Raw genomic sequence first — 24,275 nt, forward strand, 5'->3', positions numbered from 1 at the left:
ATTCTTTGAACAGCAAAGTAAAAATACCCGATTTAATTCATATTTTTCCCCCCAAAAAATTAGAAAGTTGTGTAATGAAATTGAAAATATTGTACCAAAATATTTGAAGGAAAAAATTATGGCATGGTAAAAATACATATATAAAAGTAATTCTAGTTTATTTCTGATAAAATCTGGAATTATTACATAAAGGCAATATTTGAACAGTATTGAAATATTTTAATATTCATATTGGATGCAAATTACAAGTATGACCAAATGGTTCCTCTGTCTCTTGCAAAGACAGTATGTTTTGTCAGATTGCACAATTCATTTAATATAAATGTATCATTAAATCATTCATTGAATATTATCTGTTAAGAGTACTATATAAAGAATATATTTTTGGTTGAAGTCTAGAAGAGCATTTTGTGCAATGAGCTCAGTTGTACCAGTACCGGTATCTTAATTACCCATAATGCATCATAAAAAAACAGATAATTGCATGTTAGTAATATCCAGTGAAACTTGTGTATGTTTCAAATGGTCAACACTTAACCTGTTCCGAGAAAAAACTTTGCACATTATCTATCTTTTCTCGCCACAAAATATGCATTTGGATTTCTGTTTCTCAAGTACTAATAAAGAACACAGAATACTCTGTACACAGTTTTCAAGAACTTCTCCAAGTTATTACTTTAATAACATGTATGGCTTTGTCAAACTATAAATTCACAGTATCCATATATATTTCTACCAATGTTTTCCGTGATTGCTTGAGTGAAACTCTACATAGATGTAAATGTACAGTGTGTTGTGTTTATAAATGTAAATATAACAAGAAGACAATTTTTTAGACATGAAAATCATATGTGGGGCGGCAGAATAAAAAAAAAATGTGCACAGGAAAAAATCCACCAGGGACCACTTAACAGAAAAAAAAAAATTCTGCAAGCCTAAATCTTAGGGAAAATATCACAAAATTAAATGAAGGAAAAGAAAAATATCTTGCTCAGTTTTCTGTCATCTCCCCACGTTGAGTTTTTAATGACCCACCCCTTAGGGTACACAATTCAACAACTACCCTCACCCCAACACACACCGCTCAGAATTGATTGTGTAATACTTCAGTAAATGTACCGTGAATATGACATAATTCCACACACTTAGTGCCAGTCAAACACAAGGCACAAATGTTTATAAGATAATCAGCATAAAAATTGTATGTAAATAAAGATTAGAACTTGTAGTATATGTTGCCTTTTTCATGTTCTATACGAGTACCATGCTAAGTACACAACACATATAATATACATTGTTTTAAACAAAATTCAAACACTGTAATGATCCAAAAATATATATCCAGAAAAAAATAATTAAAAATAAAACAACTATAAAGATCTGTTGTAACACTTTGAATTCCAAAATACAGGTAAATAAAATAGACAAGTTTGTGGTTCACTGGTTGCTCAGTTACACCATGCACATGTGATATAAGAGGATAGAGGGGGTATTGTGTCAACTGAAATTGTTTCACTTCCACTAATCAGTAATGTGCAGTTTAGGCAGATATTTTAGTCTATAAGCTTTAGTTTTGTACAAAGTTGTTGATTCTGTATTGCAGAATGGAAAAAGTGTTTTTCATTCACAAACACAATACAATTGATATTAAAAAATGCATATGTGGGATATTTCTGGGGTGCAGTATACAAGAATGTTACTTGTGAAAAACTGAGGTGAACAGGTTCTTGAACAAATGATTATTAAAAATCACCCCCCTCTTGTTTGTCATAAACATGTCAGAGGCGACGACAAGAGATTTTGCATGAGGGGCTAGATCTGAAATCTAGACCTGAATCTCCATTTCCTGCATTTTAGGGGCAAATTTTGCTGCACAAAGGGTTTTAGCTTGATTTTCGGGTGCCCCCCCCCCCCCCCAACATTTTTTTCGAGAAAGTTACCGCCCTACTGCATGTTCATTAAAATAGCAAGCAGGGAACTTGAAACTCAACTAATGTATTAAGTTCATTAAGTCCACAGCGCCCTCTATAGTCAGCTCAATTAAATGACTGGTTTACCATGATAAGTGTGATGTGGGTCCCATCGGACGTGTACAAGGTATGTTTGTTCACACAAAAGTTGAATACACCACCATCCTTTAGAAGCTGATCATATAGAAGAAAATTTCACACTGATTACTCGCAATTTTGATCCAAATTTTAAATTAGCAAAAATAGAATTAATTAGAAATGTAAATACTATGCACTACAGATGGCAAATTGTTAATATGTATGATATAAGTGTGAAAATGTTTTTCTCACAATTACATGGCCACATTTTCCTCATTCTCAACATTGTAGCGACATTATTTATACATAAGCATCTAATCAAGCCCATTCATAAAGTGTGTCGAGTGCAATATGCACACACTTCTGCCATCAATTTGGCTGCCATCAAACATTTCCCTCAGTACATGACATAAATGCACAATGAATTGTATTGTATCAAATTAATAAGTATGAACTGAGCACCGAGACAATCACAAATGCATTCTATAAATATATTATTTTTACAATTTATTTATTACTTTTTAAATTTATTTGTCAAAAGAGAAGACCAGTCCATCATCATATTATATTCATCATAATGTTAGTTAAATCAGTCTAGAAATATCCAAACAGAATTGTAATACTGTCAGAATCTGGAGTTGATTTTGATTACTGAAGATGGGGAAAAAGAATTTTATTGCAAACCAAAAATTAAATTGATCAGTAAAAGATGTTTTGTGATACCATACCTGTATGACATATTTAATTTTAATGAGAACACTAATCTAGACTTATAACACTATCATCGTGACCCACATTACCAACATTTTCAGGAATAGGATAAATTGCTGACAATAAATCTTTTTCTTCTTCTGGTTCTTCCTTTAAAACGACAAAATCATCTGAGCCACTGTCTGATAAATTGTCCACTTCAGCATCTGGTCTGATGATGTCACTACTTTCTGCAATTATACCAGCATCAAGTGTAGACAACTCCTCAATCTCTGTCTCACTGATCTGTGAAAGAATTTTTCCTTTCGCACTTTTATTGCTGGCCTCTGTTTCCAGTTCAGCAATGATCTCATTATCTCTCTCTTCATCTGTCTTCTTGGTAACATCAGCTTGCTCCATACTATCGCCAGAAGCCATGGCAACTGCATTGCTATCATCTATTGCCTTAACATTCTCTGCCTGCATAGGATCTTTGGTTTTGTCTTCTATCACTTGGTACTCAGAATGACTTGATGGATCTTCTGTCAACTCCCTATACTTATCAGTTACTTTGATCTCAGCAGCATCTCCTTCTGATGTCATTGGCGTTACCATGGCAATCCGTTCTGCACATAATATATCAGGCATTGTTGATTCCGCTTCTAACTGCTTTGTCTCAGAGTCTCTCTTTTCAATCACTTTTTCTTTCACATCTTTCAGAGGCACTTCTTTTTCTTTCTCCATCTTTTGAGGAGGAATCTTTTTTTCTTTTTCCAGTATTGGTAGAGCAGGCATTTTTTCTGGCTCCATTGGTTTGGATGTTGGCACATCTCTGTCTTTTTCTGCTCTTGCTGCTGGAGGAGGAAGGAAAGAGGCAACTTCTTCTAGACGCTCCTTGGGAGGAGCTATTTCTAATAACCGCCGTTCTTCTATGGCTCGTAGTTGTTGCTGAAGTCTTTCTATTTCACGGTCGCGCTCAGTGATCTACAACAAAGACACAATTTAGCCATTAATTTATACAAAGCAACAGGCCAAATAAAAAGGAATCACAGTTAAATACAAATGGATGAAAGGCATCAGAAAATCTTTATAAGTAAACACCAGAACAGAACGATGTTGTGGATATGAGCCAGTTTGTTTGCTGGACATACACATACAGTGCTTGCCATACTATTATGACCATAACCATTTTGTGTACATTATATAGTGAATAAATGAATGTACATGACCATACTGAGAATGGAAAAGTGCATGCCTTATGTTAAAAGTTAACAAACACTGGGTTTTGGCAACCAATTGCCAGTCTCAAGTGGCCTATTTCATTGATGTTTGACAAAAAAAATTATATCACTTTTATTTGCTATGATTACTTCAATTTATAAATTATTCTTCTGTAATGATTATTGTTTAAAACCAAGTCATTAAAAGTACATTAAAGATATAAGACTTTTGTTTGTGGCTCATCTTTGACCATGTCTTGTGTGGGATTTCATAACGATATGATATTAGCATAACAATGTTCACAAACATGACAAGGAATTATATTTAGAAATGTAAAAAAAAAATATTTAAAAAACAAATATCAATATCAAGTTTGAATATGTTCGCCAAGTTAGAAACTGGTTATGAAATACGATGCTGCTATGGAAACTCATTTATGATAGAAGCTATATGTATAACTAAATGTGTCAAGCAAGCAAGGAGTTTGAGTTATTACTACCTTCAGTCTTTGGCGCTACGTGAATGAACATTTTTTTGGTTATAATTAATGCATGTGCATCTTTGAAATAGAATACACATCATATTTGCTCTATTAATAATGCATAGCTACATAGATTACAAGTCTTTCAAAATACTCATTTTGTATACAATAAAAACAACTGTTGATTTACTATAGAGAATGCGCTTTTAATAGAGCAAATACGGTATTATAGAAAATTGATTTTATCACACTGTAATTGTATGAACTCTCACAATTTGTGTGACTTCACATGACGTGATTTCAAGATCTTCACATGTCAGACATGACTTTACAAATCAACCCTTCTCTCATTCTACTTTTGGTATAACTAAGATCGCTCACCACAAAAGATCGCCCATCAGAAATTCAAAAAGTACACAATTTAGAGGTTTGTCAATCTCAGGTCAGTATGGCAAGCTTATACTAATACAAGGTCAAGCAGCTAACCAATCAAAGACACGAATTCACGCATTGGGTCACTCATGGCATCCATGTATTGTAGCAATGAACTTTCAAATCATTAAGCTGGCAGAGCAATGATTGCTACGTGTAATTCAATCTGTGTTGATTGAGAAAATATTCTGATCTATATGCAATGCTTTAAGGCACTTTTTTCCTGCCAACATGGCTTTATTTAAGTTTATAATGTGAGTAAAAAGAAATGAAGAGGACTTTTTGTTGAAATCGTCACTGATATGATCTACAATAGGGATCACCGGAGATGTAAGGTGATACATACATCATTAGATGTTATATTTTAAAACACATTATTTTTTTAAAAATTCCCTTGATAATAACAATTTTCATACTACACTTTGCTCAAAGTGCAAATTACAATGACACTAATTTAAATCTTTGTTGTTGTTGTTTTTTCAAATATATATCTGGTGCACGAATTTGTATGGTATCGAGTTTAAGTATCTACGATTGAACTAGCTGATCTGTGTTGATGCCGGACGTGGACATGAAAATTATTAATTGAACGAACAGTTCAGTGGAGAAAAAAGTGCCAAAATATCACCCTGGGTGATGTTTTGGTTCTGTTATTTTCCCAAAATATGGCCCATTATCAAAATGTATTATCTAGTATCTTTCAGATGAATGTAATAGTATGTAGTTTAAAAAAAAAAAATTATTTCATCATCCCTTTTATCTCAGGAACATTAATTTCAATCCTAAAAACTGACTTTTTCAATATCTCCAGCATCATACTTATTTGTGTAATTTAAAAAATAAACGATTATACATACCCTAGCTCTATTGTCTTCTAGTGCTTGACGCTCCATGGGAGGAGCTATTTCTAATAACTGCCGTTCTTCTATGGCTCGTTGTTGTTGCTGAAGTCTTTCTATTTCACGGTCGCGCTCAGTGATCTACAACAAAGACACAATTTAGCCATTAATTTATTTATACAAAGCAACAGGCCAAATAAAAAGATATCACAGTTAAATACAAATGAATGAAAGGCAGCAGAAAATCTTTATAAGTAAACACCAGAACAGAATGATGTTGTGGATATGAGCCAGTTTGTTTGCTGGACATACACATACAGTGCCCGCCATACTATTATGACCATAACCATCTTGTGTACATTACCGGTATATCGTGAATAAATGAATGTACATGACCATACTGAGAATGGAAAAGTGCATGCCTTATGTTAAAAGTTAACAAACACTGGGTTTTGGCGACCAATTGCTAGTCTCCAGTGGCCAATTTCATTGATGTTTGACAAGAAGAAATTATATCACTTTTATTTGCCATGATGAACTTCAATTTATAAATTATTCTTCTGTAATGATTATTGTTTAAAACCATGTCATTAAAAGTACATTAAAGATGTAAGACTTTGTTTGTAGCTCATCTTTGACCATGTCTTGTTTGGGATTTCATAACGATATGATATTAGCATAACAATGATCACAAACATGACCAGGAATTATGTTTAGAAATGTAAAAAAAAAATATTTGAAAAAACAAATATCAATATCAAGTTTGAATACGTTCGCCAAGTTAGAAACTGGTTAGGAAATATGATGCTGCTATGGAAATTCATAATGTATAACTAAATGTGTCAAGCAAGCAAGGAGTTTGAGTTATTACTACCTTCAGTCTTTGGCGCTACGTGAATGAACATTTTTTTGGTTATAATTAAAATCCATGTGCATTTTTGAAATAAAATACACATCATCATATAACAGAGATCACCGGTGATGTAAGGTGATACATACATAATTAGATGTTATATTTTAAAACACATTAGTTTTTTTAAAAATTCCCTTGATAACAACAATTTTCATACTACACTTTGCTCAAAGTGCAAATTACAATGACACTAATTTAAATCTTTGTTGTTGTTGTTCTGGTTTCGTTGATTTCCCAAAATATGACCCATTATCAAAATTTATTATCTAGTATCTTTCAGATAAATGCAGTACATGTAGTAGTATGTAGTTTTAAGAAATTAATTCATCATCATCAGTTTTCTCTCAGGAACATCAAATTCAATCCTACAAACTGACTTTTTAAATATTTCCAGCATCATACTTATTTGTGTACCGGTAATTCAAAAAATAAAAGATTATACATACCCTAGCTCTATTGTCTTCCAGTGCTTGACGTTGTTCTCTGACTAATCTAGTATCAGGTGCTTCTATTCCACCAAGGAATGGAAACTTTATGCTGTAGCCAAACATCATTATGAGCAATATAACCACAAATAGAACAAGGAGAACAGTAGCGATGGGCCACACATGCATCGGTAGATCCTTGAAAAAACTGTTGAAAAATTTACCAAATGCTTCTCCAAAGAGCTCTAGTGGTTTGAAGACAAACTTGCTGACTGTCACTGCAATCGCCTGCAAAATAAATATTACCGGCTATAACTACATACTGTAAAAACAAGCAATTAAAACTGTGTTGCCAAATCCACACATTTAAAATATTATCCCACTCAAATAATACCTTTATATACAATACAAAGATAACAAGTATCGTTTATGTACAATATCTTACGAGTTAATTAAAACAATTTGAGAGTCATCAGAAAAGAAAAGAAAATTACCTCATTGCCCCATTTTACAAATTTTTTTTACAAAGAAATGCAAATATGCAGTAAAATACAGTGAAAAAGGTAATGTATTTCATTGCACACAATTTAAAACTAAAACAAATCAAAATTGATGATTGTTTTGGTCATGTGTGAAATTTTCTTGATTTGCACAAACACCATACAATATTATATACCCTAACTCACTGTAAGTTACATCATAAAGTTGACGTTGACGATATTACCTGAGATGGTGCGACTTCCCATAGTGGGTCGATCAAAACTGCTTCATGGTACATGGCGCATGGATTGGAATCAAACGAGAAGGCTGATCTATACAATGACATCATAGCACCAAACACTGACTTATCACCTGCTCTGCAGTGTTCTGGTATATCCTTCATTACAGTGGATTGTTTGTTAGCAACCTCTTTCTACAAAACAATAGCATAGTAAATTTAGTTTTAATTTAAAATTATGATTCGTATAAATTTTGCTGATACCTTCAATACAGCACTCATTACAATGCCATGATGGTCTGTGCCCATGTGAAGCATTCAAGAATCAAAATTTGACAGAAAGTACCAAAAATGGCAATATTTTCCAGACTTTGAATGGCACAACAAATAATTCAGACATAGATGGCATTCAGTGTCAAAACCTGGAAAGTGTGCATTCATATTCTGTGATAACAGACAATGTATTTCACATTCTTTGTGTACGTTAAATGAAACCTGTATTGAACACAACACAAGCCAGTGACCACAATCTTTTAAATGACAAATCAAATGATGTGCTTGTAACCTTTTCACCACCAGGTCCTTCTTTTCATCACAAATACACAAAATAGTTTTTTCTAGTCTGCACTTTCCTTCAAAAAATTGGGACAAAAATAGCCAATTTTTTTCTGGTAAAAACTGATAATTGTTAGCTCCAAAAATCTAGAAATATTGAAGAATATAAAAAAAAAGTGCAGAAAAATTTGGGCGAGAAAGTCTGGTAGTGAAAAGGTTAAATATCTCAAGATGAATTATGGGAAATGACTGCTATTTATTGTTTTCTGTTTTCATTATCACATTTACTAACATTCAAGCACCAAAATTTAATAAAGAAATTACAAAAAAGTACATAAAAATGATTCACAAAGGGGTACAGTACCTTATACATAAGAAACCAATTCCAAGGTATACTGATGAAAAATAATAGCACCAGTGCTTTGAAGATCTGTCTATACCAATTAATATTAGTTCTTATTTCCATGGTTACCACAGCAAAACAACAAGCAACAAGTGTGCTTACCTGTAACAAATAAACCATTTATACTTAGTACAGCATTAAAGCTGACAGTCTCCATGCAGTCTCGTTTGCACTCTTATGAAACTCCAGTCAGTCAGTCTCTTCAACATATGGTATCACAACTGTTGCTTTATTAATATTTTGCCTTGTATAATTCATATTTTATTTCATTGATCAAAATTTCCTATTAGAATTTTTACCTAATAATGTTTGTTCACAGGAATATTATTCAAAGCTCAAAGCAAAATACTATAAGTAATGAGTTTACATGTACTTACAAAAGCCACATAGATCAGCAACGTCTCCAACTGAGTGTTAAACATTTCTTCTATATATACCCGATATACATTGAATGACCGGTCACTACGTTGTATATGTTGTATCATATGTACTAGAATATCACGGACATCATGGATATTGCCGTCATCATGATCAATAAACTTCTTCAACGTTGTCAGCTCATTGGAAGTTAGTTCAATGTAGAAATCAAAGCGTAAATCGTCCGCATCCTGCAGTAGATGATTTTATATAGGTCATAACACAACATGTATTTTTAAGAAAGGATGTTTAATAACCAATCGTACTACAAAACTGGCTATTATTAAAGAAAACCATTTTACTGAGGTTTTGCTTCTCATTGTAACTTGACAGATTGAAACCTGTATGCATGTTTGTTTTCTGTTTCAGAGGATCTTTTGTTGCTCCAAAAAATCAACATTTACTGTATGTTCTCAAAAGCATTATTCAATAAAACTGAAATATTGAATACATATATATTATATGGTTGTGGTATATTCGTGATACAAAAAAAATAAATAAAACCATGTCACCACATTTATTTTTTCCTAGAATGAAAAGCAAAACTATTTGGGGGGGGGGCTCTAATAATATTGGTGCAACAAAGGCATTTCCTTCATATTTATAAATTTCACAATGGCCAATGGAATAACATTGAACAGTACTTAAATTATGTCACTTTGATTGTTGATTGGCTGATTGTATTCAACTGCTAATGACTTTCATAAATATTTAGAAAGATGAGAATGCGCCGAGAGTACAATTGAACAATTTTATTTTCATTCTTAAGGTAGAAGCCTACTCATTAATTTAAATACTCAGAATTCATTTTGAAATAAACTGTACTCCAAGGCAATATAAGGGTATTGACTTGAAAAAAGTTGGGGGTCACCAGCCTTACTTTCAAGAAATTGATGGTTGTATTTTAATGGAAAGTTGCCATTTTGACACTATTATAAAACTTTTACCACAGGTTCCTATGCAGAGATATTATGCAATAGCTCAAAATCTAACCTGGTGACATAGGCTGAAAAAATCATATATTGTTAATAACGTATTGTCATATATTGTTGTTGTTCAAATTATTTTAAAAATCTGTGTTTACAAATGCAATTTTTCTTTCACATTGTGTTCTATGGAATTGTTCTAAAAATAGCGATTTTTAAGAAATATTAGGACGCGTTTCTCAAAAAGCTTGAGTGTAACACACAAAATTGTACCATGGGACATTAGCTTCATGATTGTACATAATAAACTAATGAACATTGTCATGCAATTTATGACCAATTTTGTCAAAAATTATGAGTAGGCTTCTAGTTAATACTTTTCTTGTCTGTTTCCCCTCTTGGAATGCAAACTTGTATACTGAAATGCTATCAATAATATTTCGCCCTATCAAATTAGTGAGAATGAATAAAAAATGCATTTCTCATATTTCCTGAACATTTTGTAAAATTTCAAATGCTAACAACAAGTGAACACAAAGTAACCGGTTCATTCTTACACATTTGTAAACTTACCAAAGAACCTCTCATTCCTGTCACAAGCTTTCTGATGAACTGTTTTAAGTGTGGTGCTTCACAGCCTGCATACTTCTTCTCAGCTTTCCCGTCATCACAAGTACAACTTTTACTCAACCTACGTGCAGTTTCCTTGTTGTTTGCCACACACATTTCTAACTCTTTTGTCAATTTTTCAAAATCCGTAAATTTCTTCTCAATTCTGGCTTTATCAACAGTACACATGTCATTCATCTTCTGTGCAAGTTCCTTCTCTGTATTACAATGATTTAGATCATCTTTCACTCCAGGGCAGCTGGTACCATGGCAATCGCATTGCGATGCGGTTGGTTTACACTTCGCAGCAATTACTCTCTTGCTTTGATCACACCTGGATAACAAGTTTTGCAGACCTTCTTTCTCTTTCACAGACTCAGCTAAATTTTGATTCAATTCATCACAGTTACATTGGTCCAAATTAGGCTGTGAAAAATAGATGAATAAATGGATATTTGGTTTTTAAATGTTTTTGGAGGTTGGTGCCAGCTATGAATATTATGTCTCCCCCGTAAAATACTGACAATAGTTTATTCTTTATCATATGAATGAATGAATGAATGAATGAATGAATGAATGAATGAATGAATGAATGAATGAATGAATGAATGAATGAATCTCAATAAATAAATTGAATGAATAAATTGATGAATGAATGAATCTAAATGAATGAATCTGAAGAAATCTGAATGAATGAAGTTTACAAAAAGGTACAAACATACCTGATCTGTGTGTTTCTGAATCAAGAGAAGCAAACACAAATTATACATTCATCAAAAATCATGAAATAAAACAAATTAAATCACCTGTTTTTGTCTCATGGTTTGCGTTGTAGAATCATAATTCACCATGTCACCTGGATCAACCCATCCATCTTTATTGGTGTATTTCAGTTCAAAGTCTTGAGAAGCAGTCAAGGCCAACAAGAAGAATACCACAACGATTTCAGACAGCATTGTAACCAACTCTTATGTTATCGTCTGGAATTGTCAAAAAGAAGGACAAGCTTTAATTATTGTTATTGAATGCAGCTGCCACTGAAATCAAGTGACATCAGCACAATTCTCAGCGTCATTCAATCTCAAAATTATAGCAGGACTTTTTGAATAGTTTAAAATTATTAAATATAGCAAGCCTGTCAAAATACAAAGCTAAAAACTTAACTACTGCAATGAAAAAGTGATAATGTGTGATTGTATGACAGCTAGGATGTACATGTATAAGATATGCAAATCTCATTCCATTCCAAAATCTTCCAAAGGTTTAATAAGAGATTTTCTGAACTTCTATGAAATCTCATGTTATGCATAAAAATCTAATTACCAGTATATCTATCACAACTGTTTTTTGTTGAACTGACCAGAATCACCACTCATGATCACCAATAGCACACAATATAGTGGCACAACTAACATACATATATACAATACTTTTAGGTAATATGTGGAGGCAGTAAGTTGAAGCATTATACAACAGTGATTATACCTCGAAAAGACAAGTTATGTGTCCTTACCCATAGTGTACATGTAGATGATGGTTATTCAGCTAAAACAGGGGTACCGACTGTTGTGGTCACAAGTTGGCGCCCAACAAGATTCAAAAGTCAACAGTTCATTCAAAACCCAAAAAATTCACTAATTCCATAGCGAGTTTGCAAGTTGATGCCAACTACTTCTGAGACTTGCTGTAAAAATGGGTTTCCAATCATTTCCATTTATTGAATAAAACTAGCTCCTCTTTTCATACAAATATCCTAAAGCAGTTTTCAAAGGTAGGAAGTTTAACCACAGTCCATCCATAAAGGGACTGTGGGTCCCTTTCATGCAATGAAATTAAATAACACCATGGAGGCTTGACTTGAGGGTTATATTGTCTTTAATGCGCACCATCTATCACATAACCATGCGTTACATGCGATATGACACGATACGATTAACTGAAAGATACACAAAGAAATCAATAAATACAGTACTCAAATATTCTCAAAATACAAACATATACATGTACAAGTCACACAAGAAAATTTAATCCAATAAAATATAATGCTGTAAAACACAGTAAGTATAATAGCATAAAGAACCATGTCTCACCGAAACAATTTCCCAACACCTCCAATGGAAGGGACTAACATCAGCTTGTGCTAACGGCTTGCTTTACAACAACTGTCCTTCAATACTGGGAAAGCAAATAATAAAATATTGTCTATAAACCAGAAACCACTAGATATCGGTAAAGTTCTATAGAATATAACAAATACAATATTTCTGAAGACATAGAATTACAAAACTATGCATAAATCAATAAATCAGACATAAAATACAGCAAATACTCTCACTAGTGAAATCAGTCAGCGTAAACATATGCAAATGAGTCGCGAGCGATAACATAACGTACCGAGCAGAAGTCACATAGTTGAAACAATTCAGCAACAAAACCTCTCAGAAATATACAATAATGTCAACTGTATACTAAAAAATGAATTGGAAAACACAGTAGAATAACAAACTGTACATACCAGCGTGCTTTATTTAGCGCCGCTCACTACACAACAAGTTTCTCTGATCAACGAACGGCTGACTCTGCACGAGACCAGGTCAAACAAAAGCCTAATCCCCATCTACCAAAGAGGGCGCTCTACCGCAAACTGAACATAAAGAAATTTGGTCTCAACACTCCCTCCCCTGAATTGCAACTCGCAATTCCAAAACTACAAAGAGAACAAATTTTAACAAAGAGTTTACAACTGTTACTCAACTGAAAATACAACTACTTATTCAGTTCTGCCTCGACTAGTATACATAATTTAGCGACAGGTCTTTCTAAGATTGACGTCTTGGTCCTCACTCTGCAAGATCTTACATCGCCTTTCTTGTCCTTAAAAGTTGTTTCTACTACTCCCATCAACCAACTATTTCTGGGTACCGACTTGTCAACAACAAGCACAATATCTCCAACTTGTACATTGCGTCTTTTTCTCTGCCACTTCGGTCTCTGCTGCAGGGTAACTAAATACTCCTTTCTCCAGCGACACCAAAATACATCTATCAAGTACTGAGATTGACGCCAACGTTTTCTTGCATACATGTCACTCTTCTCGAACACTCCAGGCGAACTAAGTGCACGAGCTCGTGGATTAATCAGCATGTTAGGTGTCAATGGTAGTAAATCATTAGGATCTGATGACGTTGTAGTCAGTGGCCTATTGTTGACAATATTCTCAGCCTCACAGAATAAAGTACTGAGCGTCTCATCATCAACAATTCAGGGTTGTTCTCTCAACAGGCTGTACAAAATCTTCCTTATGCTACGAATCATTCTCTCCCACACTCCGCCAAAGTGAGATGCTGCTGGAGGATTGAAGTGCCACTCTATGCCTTCTGCACACAGAACATCATTCATTCTGGACTGATCCAAACCTTCAAGTGCATGTCTCAACTCCTTTTCTGACCCAACCAAGTTGGTGCCATTGTCAGATCTGATGCTTCTAACAGGACCTCTTCTGGCCATGAACCTGCGTATAGCATTTATGCATGCATCAGTTTCTAACGAGTGCGCGATCTCTAGGTGGACTGCTCGGGAAGAAAAACAAGTGAAAATCACACCATACCGTTTCACCTCAGATCTCCCTCTGCGCACTGTTAAAGGCCCAAAATAATCCATACCACAGAATGTAAATGGTGATACTTCTGCAACAACTCTATCAGCTGGTAATTCAGCCATTACCTGCTCACATGGTGCTGCGTGATACCGTTGACATGTGACACAACTTCTCGCTACTCTTTTCGCCAACTGACTTGCTCCATATATCCAATACTTCTCTCTGACTTTCGCCAAAATACTATTTCTTCCCAAATGACCAACAGTAGAATGAGCATCCCGAACAATCATTACAGATACTTGTGAGTTCTTTGGTAACACAATCGGATGCTTTATCTCATAAAGCAAGTCTGCCTTCTTCAGTCGTCCACCAACACGAATAATACCATCATCTGTCAACACGGGGTCATACTTGAAAAGAGGACTTCTTTTTGTCACTGTCTTGCCTTTGGACAGGACTTCTATCTCTTCTATGTATGCCTTCCTTTGAACATATTTAACAACTGCTACTTCACTTTCATATAACATCTTTGGAGTTAGGCACTGGACAACTTCTTCAAATTGGCATTCCAGTTTTCCTATGAACTTGAGGAACTTGTTCTTAGCAATGATGACCCAGCCCATTACTCTCTTCAATTTCCACCAACCAGAAATTCTCGTCAATAAGGAATCTATAATTGATGTGTCTTCAAACTCAATGGTTGCACAGCTAGTCTTCACTTCTGGGTCATTCTCCTCTATCCGCATGGAAATCACCTGTTCTGGCCATTCCGCTTCCTTCTCCCACAGAAAGCCTGGTCCACAAAACCAATCACTATTATTCAATTCGTTAGTTGTCTTAACACCTCGTGATGCCAAGTCTGCTGGATTTCTCTTGGTATCCACATGATGCCACTGTTCAGGGACTGTAGCTTCTCTTATGACTTGAACACGGTTGGCAACAAAGGTGTGGTATCTTGCTCTGTCATTCCTTATATATCTCAAAACCGCAGTGCTGTCTGTCCAGTAGATTGCTTTGTCAATCTTGAAGTCTAACTCTCTTTGAACAATTGAGACTAATCTCACTGCCAATGTTGCTGCTGTAAGTTCTAATCTTGGTATTGTAATTTTCTTCAAAGGAGTTACTCTTGCCTTCGCGAACACAAATGAACAGTATATATTTTCACTTGAGTTGATTTGTCTGAGGTAGATAACACAACCATATCCAATTTCACTTGCATCAGCGAAAGCATGCAGCTCTCTGTATGTCACGTTTCCGAATTCAGCTGGTACATAGCATCGGGAAATTCTTACTTCTTCCAAATCTTGCATGCTTGTTTTCCACATCTGCCACTTGCCATGTATGTTATCACTTGGTTCATCGTCCCATCCAGCTTCTTGTTTGCACATCTCTTGAAGCACACTCTTTGCTGGAATGAGGAGTGGAGCTATAAAACCCAACGGATCATAAATCGAGCTGACTTCAGACAGCATTGACCTTCTTGTCACCTCTGTCTTCTTGATTTGGCACTTGAATTGGAACTCATCCGTCTCTGCATTCCACAACACACCTAGTGTTCTCTCTGTAGGAAGCTGCGATGATTCCAGATCCAAGTCCATCAGTTCTTTAGCTCGATCATCCAGGGGAATCTCTCTCAAAACTTCTCGTTCATTGCTAGACCACTTGGTGAGGTTGAAGCCTCCTTCTTTGCACAAGGCCTTTAGCTCCTTCACCAGTTGAATGGCTTGTTCAACATTTTCCACTGACTTTAGTCCATCGTCCATGTAGAAATTGTTATGTAGTGTGTTGACTGTTTCTTCTCTTGCATTGCGTATGTTGTCTATACCAGTTCTTCTCAAGCTATAATTAGCACATGATGGTGCAGACACAGCTCCAAACAAATGCACTGCCATACGATAAACCTTGGGCTTCTGGTCTAAGTCTCCCTTTGGTAACCATAAAAATCTCAACAGGTCTCGTTGACTCTCAGGCACCTTCACCTGATAAAACATGCACTCAATATCACTTGCGAAGGCTACAGGAAACTCTCTGAATCTCATGAGTACTCCTTTAAGATCATTCATTAGGTTTGGCCCTGGTAGCAAGACATCATTCAGCGATGTACCATCACACTTCGCTGCACAGTCAAACACCACTCTGATCTTGTTTGGCTTTCTAGGGTGATATACACCATGATGGGGTATATACCATTCTTTCCCCTTCTTAGCCGTCACTCCATCAGGAACCTTTTCCGCATACCCATTTGCAATCACCTTCTCCATGAACTCTATGTAGTCTGCCTTGAATTGTGAATTCTTGTTCATTTTCGCCTGCAGACCCTTTAACCTCTGCTCTGCCATATGCCGATTGTTAGGCAATTTCACATCTGGATTTCTCAGAGGGAGATCCACTTGATAATGACCATTCACCATCTTACAAGAACTGTCCATCACTTCCATAAAGCGCCTGTCTTCCCACGACCATTCTCTTCTGTCATCAACAGTTCTCTCTGGAAAGTCATAGTTCAGACTCTGTCTATATAACTTCTCTAAACTATTGTCAGCAATGACAAAATTACTTGAATACTTCATCTTTCCACCTTTCTTAACACCCCAGGCAACCCATCCTAAAGGCGTCTTTGTAGCATATGGACTCCCTGGTGGTCCTGTCCTTACATCTATAGGTGCATATGCTGCTGGAACATTGTTACCAATAAGCAAATCGATATTGCTACTGATTTGCAACCTTGGCAACTCAATATCTCCCAAATGTTCCCATGTGGATACATCTTTCTGGGTAGGTATATGCCACTTCTCTACGGGCAAGCTTGACTTCGTAAATACAGGAGGCAGTTGCACTGGAACCCCGTTACCACTGATGGCTTCTATTCTCAGACCGGTTATCACCTTCGTTGGCATACTACATGAAGCACCCATTGTCTTCATAGTAAGTTTCATTCCAGTACCAGTTGCCTGCAACTTCTCTGCCAAACCATCAGTGCAAAATGATACATTACTGCCAGGATCTAAGAATGCGTAACATTCTGCTGTCTGGGACCCCATGGTCACCTTCACTGGAATGATAGGCATCGTACAACCACTAGTATTGACCCTTGTTGGCTGGTCAGCAGTTGTTGCACTACTGGTAAGCTGGTTGTCGCTATTCTGCTTCTTTTGTCGGGCAAAATCATGCAAGAGGGTGTTGTGATTGCCTCTGCACACATCACAAGTTATCTTCAGGTTGCATCCAGTGGAAAAATGTCCTTTTCCAAAGCAAAGAAAACACACCTTTAATTTTCTCACAAGATTTCTTCTATTTTCTAGAGACATTGCTTCAACTTCTGGACAGGTAGCTAGTCGATGTGGTCCATCACAACTCCAACATTTTAGTCCACTACTGCCAATATTTGTAGCAGCAGACACCTTACGCTGTACATTGTCTCTTCTCTGTCTTCCATCAGAAGTCATGCTATCTCTGCCATAAATTGGATCATTCAGCTTAGTTGCTTCTGATTGGATAAAATCTACCAGGTTACTAAAACCAATTCTCTTCTCATTTCTACGAAGACCTTGAACAATACTTCTCCACCTCTCATGCATACTAGGAGGCAACTTCTGAACAATGCGTATCAAGTTCTCTGAATATTCCAGTACACCCAAACTACCGACACAGTGAGTTGCAGCCTTGCATTCCCTCAGGAACACAGCAAACTCATCCAGGGCCTTTGCATCATCACCTCGGATATGTGGCCAAGACAGCACCTTCTTTATGTAAGAATTAGCAATCACCTCTGGATCACCATATCTTCTCTTTAGTTCCTTCATGGCAGCTGGGTAACCAACATCAGAATCCAGGTACGAGAAACCAACTACAATACGGTGTGCTTCACCTGTTGTGAACTGCTCCAGATAAGCTATTTTCTCATCATTGGCACAGGAACTTTCTATTCTTGATTTGAACTGTCTCATGAACTTATTGTAGCTTAAACAGTCACCACCAAACTTTGTTATCTCAAGTTTAGGCTTCTGCATCTCAATCAACACATCACTGAAGTTCTTGTTAGAAATCTTCGAACTGTCAGGCAACAATATTTTGTTTGATACTGATTTACCATCTTCAAGCTCACTTAGCTGACCTTCATTCTCAGCACCATTCATACTGTCACATTCACTGCCCAAAGACTGGCTGTCAGTATCATTTTCAAGCTCCTCTATCAGCTGACTTCTGGCTCTGGACACTGCTAACTTTGTTTGGATCTTGTGTGTTTCTGCTTGGTGCTGCATTTGTATTTCCAATAATTTCAGCTTCATCTCTAGTGCTTGCTTATCTCTGACCAACTTCTCCTTTTCTATTAACTCCGATTCCTTTACTCTTTCAATAGACTTTATTGAAGATCTCTTACTTTTCATTGAACTCACTGTAGACCGTGATCCAGTGACAGCTTTGACATTTTTTGACATAGATGAAAACCAGCTCTCTATTTGGGACTTTAAATTTGTGACCCAAACATCTTTCTCATCATACCATTTCTCAAAATGTTCAGCACGATCATGTTCACTTAACAAGGCACAGTACTTATCATTGGACTTCAGAAACTGTTCATATTTATTCATCCACTCAGTATGAATATCTTTAACACTTTCAATCAGAGGGTTTTCTGCCATCAGGGACTTTATTTTCTCAGATACAGACTTCACACTCCTCCATGCTTCCCCAAGAGCCTTAAACTTTACCTCTTCAGCATATGTCTGTCCTTGAGGGGTTAACTTCCGGTTTCTATCTTCATCCATTTTGACGAATATCCCTTCACCAATAGAATGTTTCGTTAATGAGAGATGTGGGTCCCTTTCATGCAATGAAATTAAATAACACCATGGAGGCTTGACTTGAGGGTTATATTGTCTTTAATGCGCACCATCTATCACATAACCATGCGTTACATGCGATATGACACGATACGATTAACTGAAAGATACACAAAGAAATCAATAAATACAGTACTCAAATATTCTCAAAATACAAACATATACATGTACAAGTCACACAAGAAAATTTAATCCAATAAAATATAATGCTGTAAAACACAGTAAGTATAATAGCATAAAGAACCATGTCTCACCGAAACAATTTCCCAACACCTCCAATGGAAGGGACTAACATCAGCTTGTGCTAACGGCTTGCTTTACAACAACTGTCCTTCAATACTGGGAAAGCAAATAATAAAATATTGTCTATAAACCAGAAACCACTAGATATCGGTAAAGTTCTATAGAATATAACAAATACAATATTTCTGAAGACATAGAATTACAAAACTATGCATAAATCAATAAATCAGACATAAAATACAGCAAATACTCTCACTAGTGAAATCAGTCAGCGTAAACATATGCAAATGAGTCGCGAGCGATAACATAACGTACCGAGCAGAAGTCACATAGTTGAAACAATTCAGCAACAAAACCTCTCAGAAATATACAATAATGTCAACTGTATACTAAAAAATGAATTGGAAAACACAGTAGAATAACAAACTGTACATACCAGCGTGCTTTATTTAGCGCCGCTCACTACACAACAAGTTTCTCTGATCAACGAACGGCTGACTCTGCACGAGACCAGGTCAAACAAAAGCCTAATCCCCATCTACCAAAGAGGGCGCTCTACCGCAAACTGAACATAAAGAAATTTGGTCTCAACAGGGACTGTGCTTTAACTCATCACTAAACTAGCCCCTATGGATAGCATATTTAATAGGCTTAGCAATTCTTTTGTATTCAAAGAATGAATGCAAATTAATACAGAAACTTCCAGGTTATGCCATTTATAACGAAAACCACTTTTCATCCTGTCTTTGATGTGCAGATAGGCGAAATGTGATTCAAGAACAAATGAGTGAAAAATATTTTTTACAAATACAGGTTAAAAGCTACACTGAAAATGCATTGGAATATAATCATACATGTCAAAGCCAAATAAGCTGTTTCCAACAAAATACTTGTTGTGTACAGCATCACTGAAAATGTAATAAACAAAGGGCAGTGTTGACACTAGACAGTAAACCATATAGTCTTGCTATATTGTGTCATGTCATCGATGAATATCTTCTGTAATACTTATCAGGTTTTTAACAGTTTACTATGAGCATTGGTTCAATAAATTTGATGTTATATTTAAATTATTATTATTATGTAATATATTATTATTATAATAATATACTGAGCATGTTATACTTTGTGCGGTTATGGCACCATCTTTCCAACTTTTTGAATTAAAGAGAAACGTATATGGTGGTCAGACAACTGGGTATTTAATTTTCATTTTCACTTAAATTGCTTTACCAGCTGGGTTGTTGTCATTGGTTACACAATAGTTAGAAATTATATATATATTTTTTTTATTTGCTCTTATAGGCCACTGGCCCCTTTTGCTTATTACAATACTGATGCAACAAATCTTTGGTCAAAGGTCAAGTACATCTTGTCTCAACTTAAATGCATTTTGTATAAAAACAGCTAAGTTACTAATAATTTCAAATGAATTACATGACATTAAAGAATAAAACTTATTTACAGATGGATTTGTATAAGCCCAAATGGGAATGAGCCGCTTTCTAAGCATCTCATACAGAGGACATATCATAATGAAATGATATTCGTCCTCTACTTCCATCATGTCACAGACTCGACAAAGTCTAAAATCAATGTCAAGCCCCATGATCCTGCCGCCCTCTATTGCCAATACATGACTGGAACATCTAAAGCATGATAATGTTCTTCTCAATTTAACATTACTAATAAATAATAAATACTCTTCCCTCTGGAATAGGACTTTGAAATTACAATATGTACGTAGTTTGTCTTTTGTACACACCTCCGCTCTCCAATTTTGTCTGAAAATATCATTTGCCCTTGACATGAATTGACAAAGAAAGGCTTCAGGGTCACCAGGACCCTGCCAAAACCACACTTCACCAAAACCAAACTCAAAAAGAATAGATTTTATGTGTGTTGCCCATGACGTTCTGTCATTTTCATCAAGATTGAGCGCAAGTTTATAAGCTTGCTTAGCAACTCTACTTGGGTGCATGCTTAATAGTCTTAGCCAGTATTTCATACACTTTTTGATTGTATAATTATATATAGGGTATCTACCACACTCTCCGAGTACTGCAACGTCGGATGTGGAAGACTTAACTCCTAAAAAAGCTTTGCAATATTTTAACTGGGCTCTTTCTACTACCTGATACCTATTATGTCCCCATATCTCTGATCAGTAACTCAAAATTGGTAAAATCATACCATCAAATAATTTAAAATAATCAATATATGGAAGACTCCCAGTATTATGTATCATGCGAAAAATTGCCCCCATCGCTTTTTGTGCTTGTCTTGCTAATGTATTTGCAGCCATTGACCATGAATTTCTACTAGAGATCAATAAACCAAGGTATTTGTAGTAACTTACTGTATTAATCTGTGTCCCTCCAAAAGCCCAGTTTTCACTTTTCTTAACAATGCCCCCACGTCTAAAAACTATAATTTCTGTTTTACTTAAGTTTACCGACATTTTCCAAAGTGTACAAAATTTTTCCAAAATCGACAGAAGTCTCTGTAAGCCAATAGGAGAATCACTAAAAATGTCCACATCATCTGCATACAAAAGTGAAAATAAGTTTAGAAGTTCCTGTGAGATTTGAATACCCACGTGACCTGAATTTTTTAACATAGTATTGAGTTCATTGATGAATAATGTAAATAAAAATGGACTAATCATGCATCCCTGACGTACCCCAACACGACAAGAGAAGTAGTTTGTAATACCTTGCTGCGATTTAACACAGGCTTTGACATCTTTGTACATGGACTTCAAAATAATAAGCATTTTCCCACTAATACCCTCTATACATAGTCTATACAATAATAAGTTATGGTCTACTGAATCAAAAGCTTTGCTAAAATCCACAAATGCACAATAAAATCTACTTTTTGATTTACTCAAATATTTTTGAACCATAACATGCAAGACAAAGATGTTATCAACCGTAGTATAACCTTTGCGAAAACCTGCCTGACAATCTGTAATACAACCCACAGCATCTGCCCATTTTACCAGTCTTATATTCAATATTGATGTGAAAATTTAGTTAGAAATTAATAGCCTTTGGTGTTCACCCAGGCTCTGACAAATGACTAGCAGTAACCTCAATTAATTCAATTAACTAATATTTCAAGATTCAATGCATTAACAATCACCATTGTATGTCAGAAAGTAGTTACCAAGTTTATTTTCTGACAATCGTGAATGGACAGAAAAGCAGTTTAGTATCTGTCAAATGTCTTCATTGCACCATACACTATTACAGTAGTTCTGATTGCAGGACATTCAAGAGATGACGAGTGTGAAGACAGCGTTCGGTTCACGTTCGATTCGCGTTCAATTCACGTACAATTGAAACGTCAACTGAAATAGCTATAATTCACTTAATTGTTGATATATAGCTTATTTCGGTTAATTTAACAATATTTTTGAGCGAGAACAATAGAAATCAATTTAGTATTTTCTGTGGAAATCAAGGCTATAATATGTACTTTCATAGTGCGCATGACAGTTCCTTGACAATGATTATAAATAAAAACATTATCAACGTCCTTGTTTTATTTGTTTTTGAATTGGGTAGTGATAATTTGTGACTATATAATTCTTTACAAAACATATAAGTTTTCTTTAAACATATTTATGCGTTTCTCGTCTGTTTCTAGGGCTATTTTGTACTTGTTTGAGCCCACATGACTTCTGATGTGAGCGAGACTGTAGGGATATTTTTATAATCCTGATTTTCTCCAAAAGAAATAGTTGATCCCTATTTTTCCTACACTACCGGTAATATACTATATATAAACTTTTGTGTAAATTATAGATATTTCAATTTGTATGTCAATTGAACGTGAAACATACGTCAATCGAACACGAATTGAACAAGTATGAACGTGAAACGAACCGAATGCTGTCTTCACACTCTCAAGAGATGTTGTTTTCTGATTCAACATCTAAGATCATGTAATCGTATGATTACCTGGTATATGACAAAGGCTTTCTCACAAAAAACGGCCTTTTTACATGTTGACAGTCTATTTATTTAAATTCAAGCCGTATTCAAGATGGCTACTATTGGTAAATTAATTGCTTTTATTTAATTGGGCAAAATATTTTTTCCAGTTGTAACACAGGGAGCCCAGGAACTATAATCAACTGTTACGCAGTCTCTATGAGTGGGGGGGGGGGGGGTATCGGCTGGTATCTAGTGTAAGAAATATTTCTTACACTAGATACCAGCCGATACCCCCCCCCCCCCCCCCCGCTCATAGAGACTGCGTATTACAGTTGATTATAGTTCCTGGGCTCCCTGTGGTTGTAAGGAATATATAATTGTTTCTGAAAGGAGATACACTCCGTTCAGAGATATATTTGACCTTTACTCGGTTGCACATAATTTAGAATTTTCTTTTCCCAGAAGTTTTTGTTCTATTACCGACTATGCAAATTGTTTACATTCAAATTTGTCCCGCCCCAACGAGTTTATTGTGATCTTTTTCTGTCGTATTTATTACAATTCGTTCAAAGTTGCATACTTCAAGTTTGCAATGATGTGGGTGTCCTGTCGTGTCGGAGCAGACTGCTACAGATCTACTAGTATATAAGACGCTATTCCCACTCATTACATGCTTACCTCCATGACAAGATATACATGCGTTGTTATACATGTATATTCAACGTTATAAAATAGCACAAACTAGGAAATTCTATAACTATCATTTTAAAACAATTTAAAAATCTACCTTAAATAAAATCGTCCAGTATCTTCAAATATACCATCGAAATAACCCGTATGACAAAGTTTTGCTAGCGGTCGAACAACTCAATATTTCTGTTTCAAATGAATCAACAAAAAATAATAAACAGATGCGACACACGCCACTCATTCACTTCCGCGTTCCGGTGTTCAACAAATGTAACCTCT

At 35.5% G+C, this 24,275-nt stretch overlaps 3 protein-coding genes across 4 annotated transcripts; all 3 read right to left on the bottom strand.

Annotated features, from left to right (window-relative positions):
* Positions 1 to 649: 649 nt before the first annotated feature.
* On the bottom strand, positions 650 to 24,274 carry LOC102802867 (uncharacterized). Its single transcript, XM_006819680.3, has 9 exons — positions 24,094 to 24,274; positions 11,484 to 11,657; positions 10,642 to 11,103; positions 9,103 to 9,333; positions 8,687 to 8,827; positions 7,774 to 7,962; positions 7,071 to 7,337; positions 5,730 to 5,852; positions 650 to 3,722 (listed from the first exon to the last, which is right to left on the bottom strand). Exons 2-9 carry the CDS (start codon positions 11,631 to 11,633, stop codon positions 2,808 to 2,810), a joined length of 2,478 nt encoding a protein of 825 aa, XP_006819743.2. The 5' UTR covers positions 11,634 to 11,657; positions 24,094 to 24,274; the 3' UTR covers positions 650 to 2,807.
* LOC146739154 (uncharacterized) lies at positions 12,535 to 14,910 on the bottom strand. Of its 2 annotated transcripts, none has more exons than XM_085503819.1 (2): positions 13,193 to 14,910; positions 12,535 to 12,852 (listed from the first exon to the last, which is right to left on the bottom strand). In XM_085503819.1, the coding sequence occupies exon 1, from the start codon at positions 14,896 to 14,898 to the stop codon at positions 13,939 to 13,941; it is 960 nt and encodes a 319-aa protein (XP_085359945.1). In that variant the 5' UTR covers positions 14,899 to 14,910; the 3' UTR covers positions 12,535 to 12,852; positions 13,193 to 13,938. The 2 variants fall into 2 exon arrangements, with proteins under 2 accessions (XP_085359945.1, XP_085359946.1); XM_085503820.1 differs by having other exon boundaries at positions 12,535 to 12,613; positions 12,768 to 14,910.
* On the bottom strand, positions 14,934 to 19,893 carry LOC146739155 (uncharacterized). Its single transcript, XM_085504073.1, has 3 exons — positions 19,799 to 19,893; positions 15,031 to 19,458; positions 14,934 to 14,945 (listed from the first exon to the last, which is right to left on the bottom strand). Exons 2-3 carry the CDS (start codon positions 19,042 to 19,044, stop codon positions 14,934 to 14,936), a joined length of 4,026 nt encoding a protein of 1,341 aa, XP_085360199.1. The 5' UTR covers positions 19,045 to 19,458; positions 19,799 to 19,893.
* Position 24,275: the final 1 nt, after the last annotated feature.

This window comes from Saccoglossus kowalevskii, chromosome 9 (genome assembly GCF_978046115.1).
Source record: "Saccoglossus kowalevskii chromosome 9, keSacKowa6.1, whole genome shotgun sequence".
Taxonomy (NCBI): domain Eukaryota; kingdom Metazoa; phylum Hemichordata; class Enteropneusta; family Harrimaniidae; genus Saccoglossus; species Saccoglossus kowalevskii.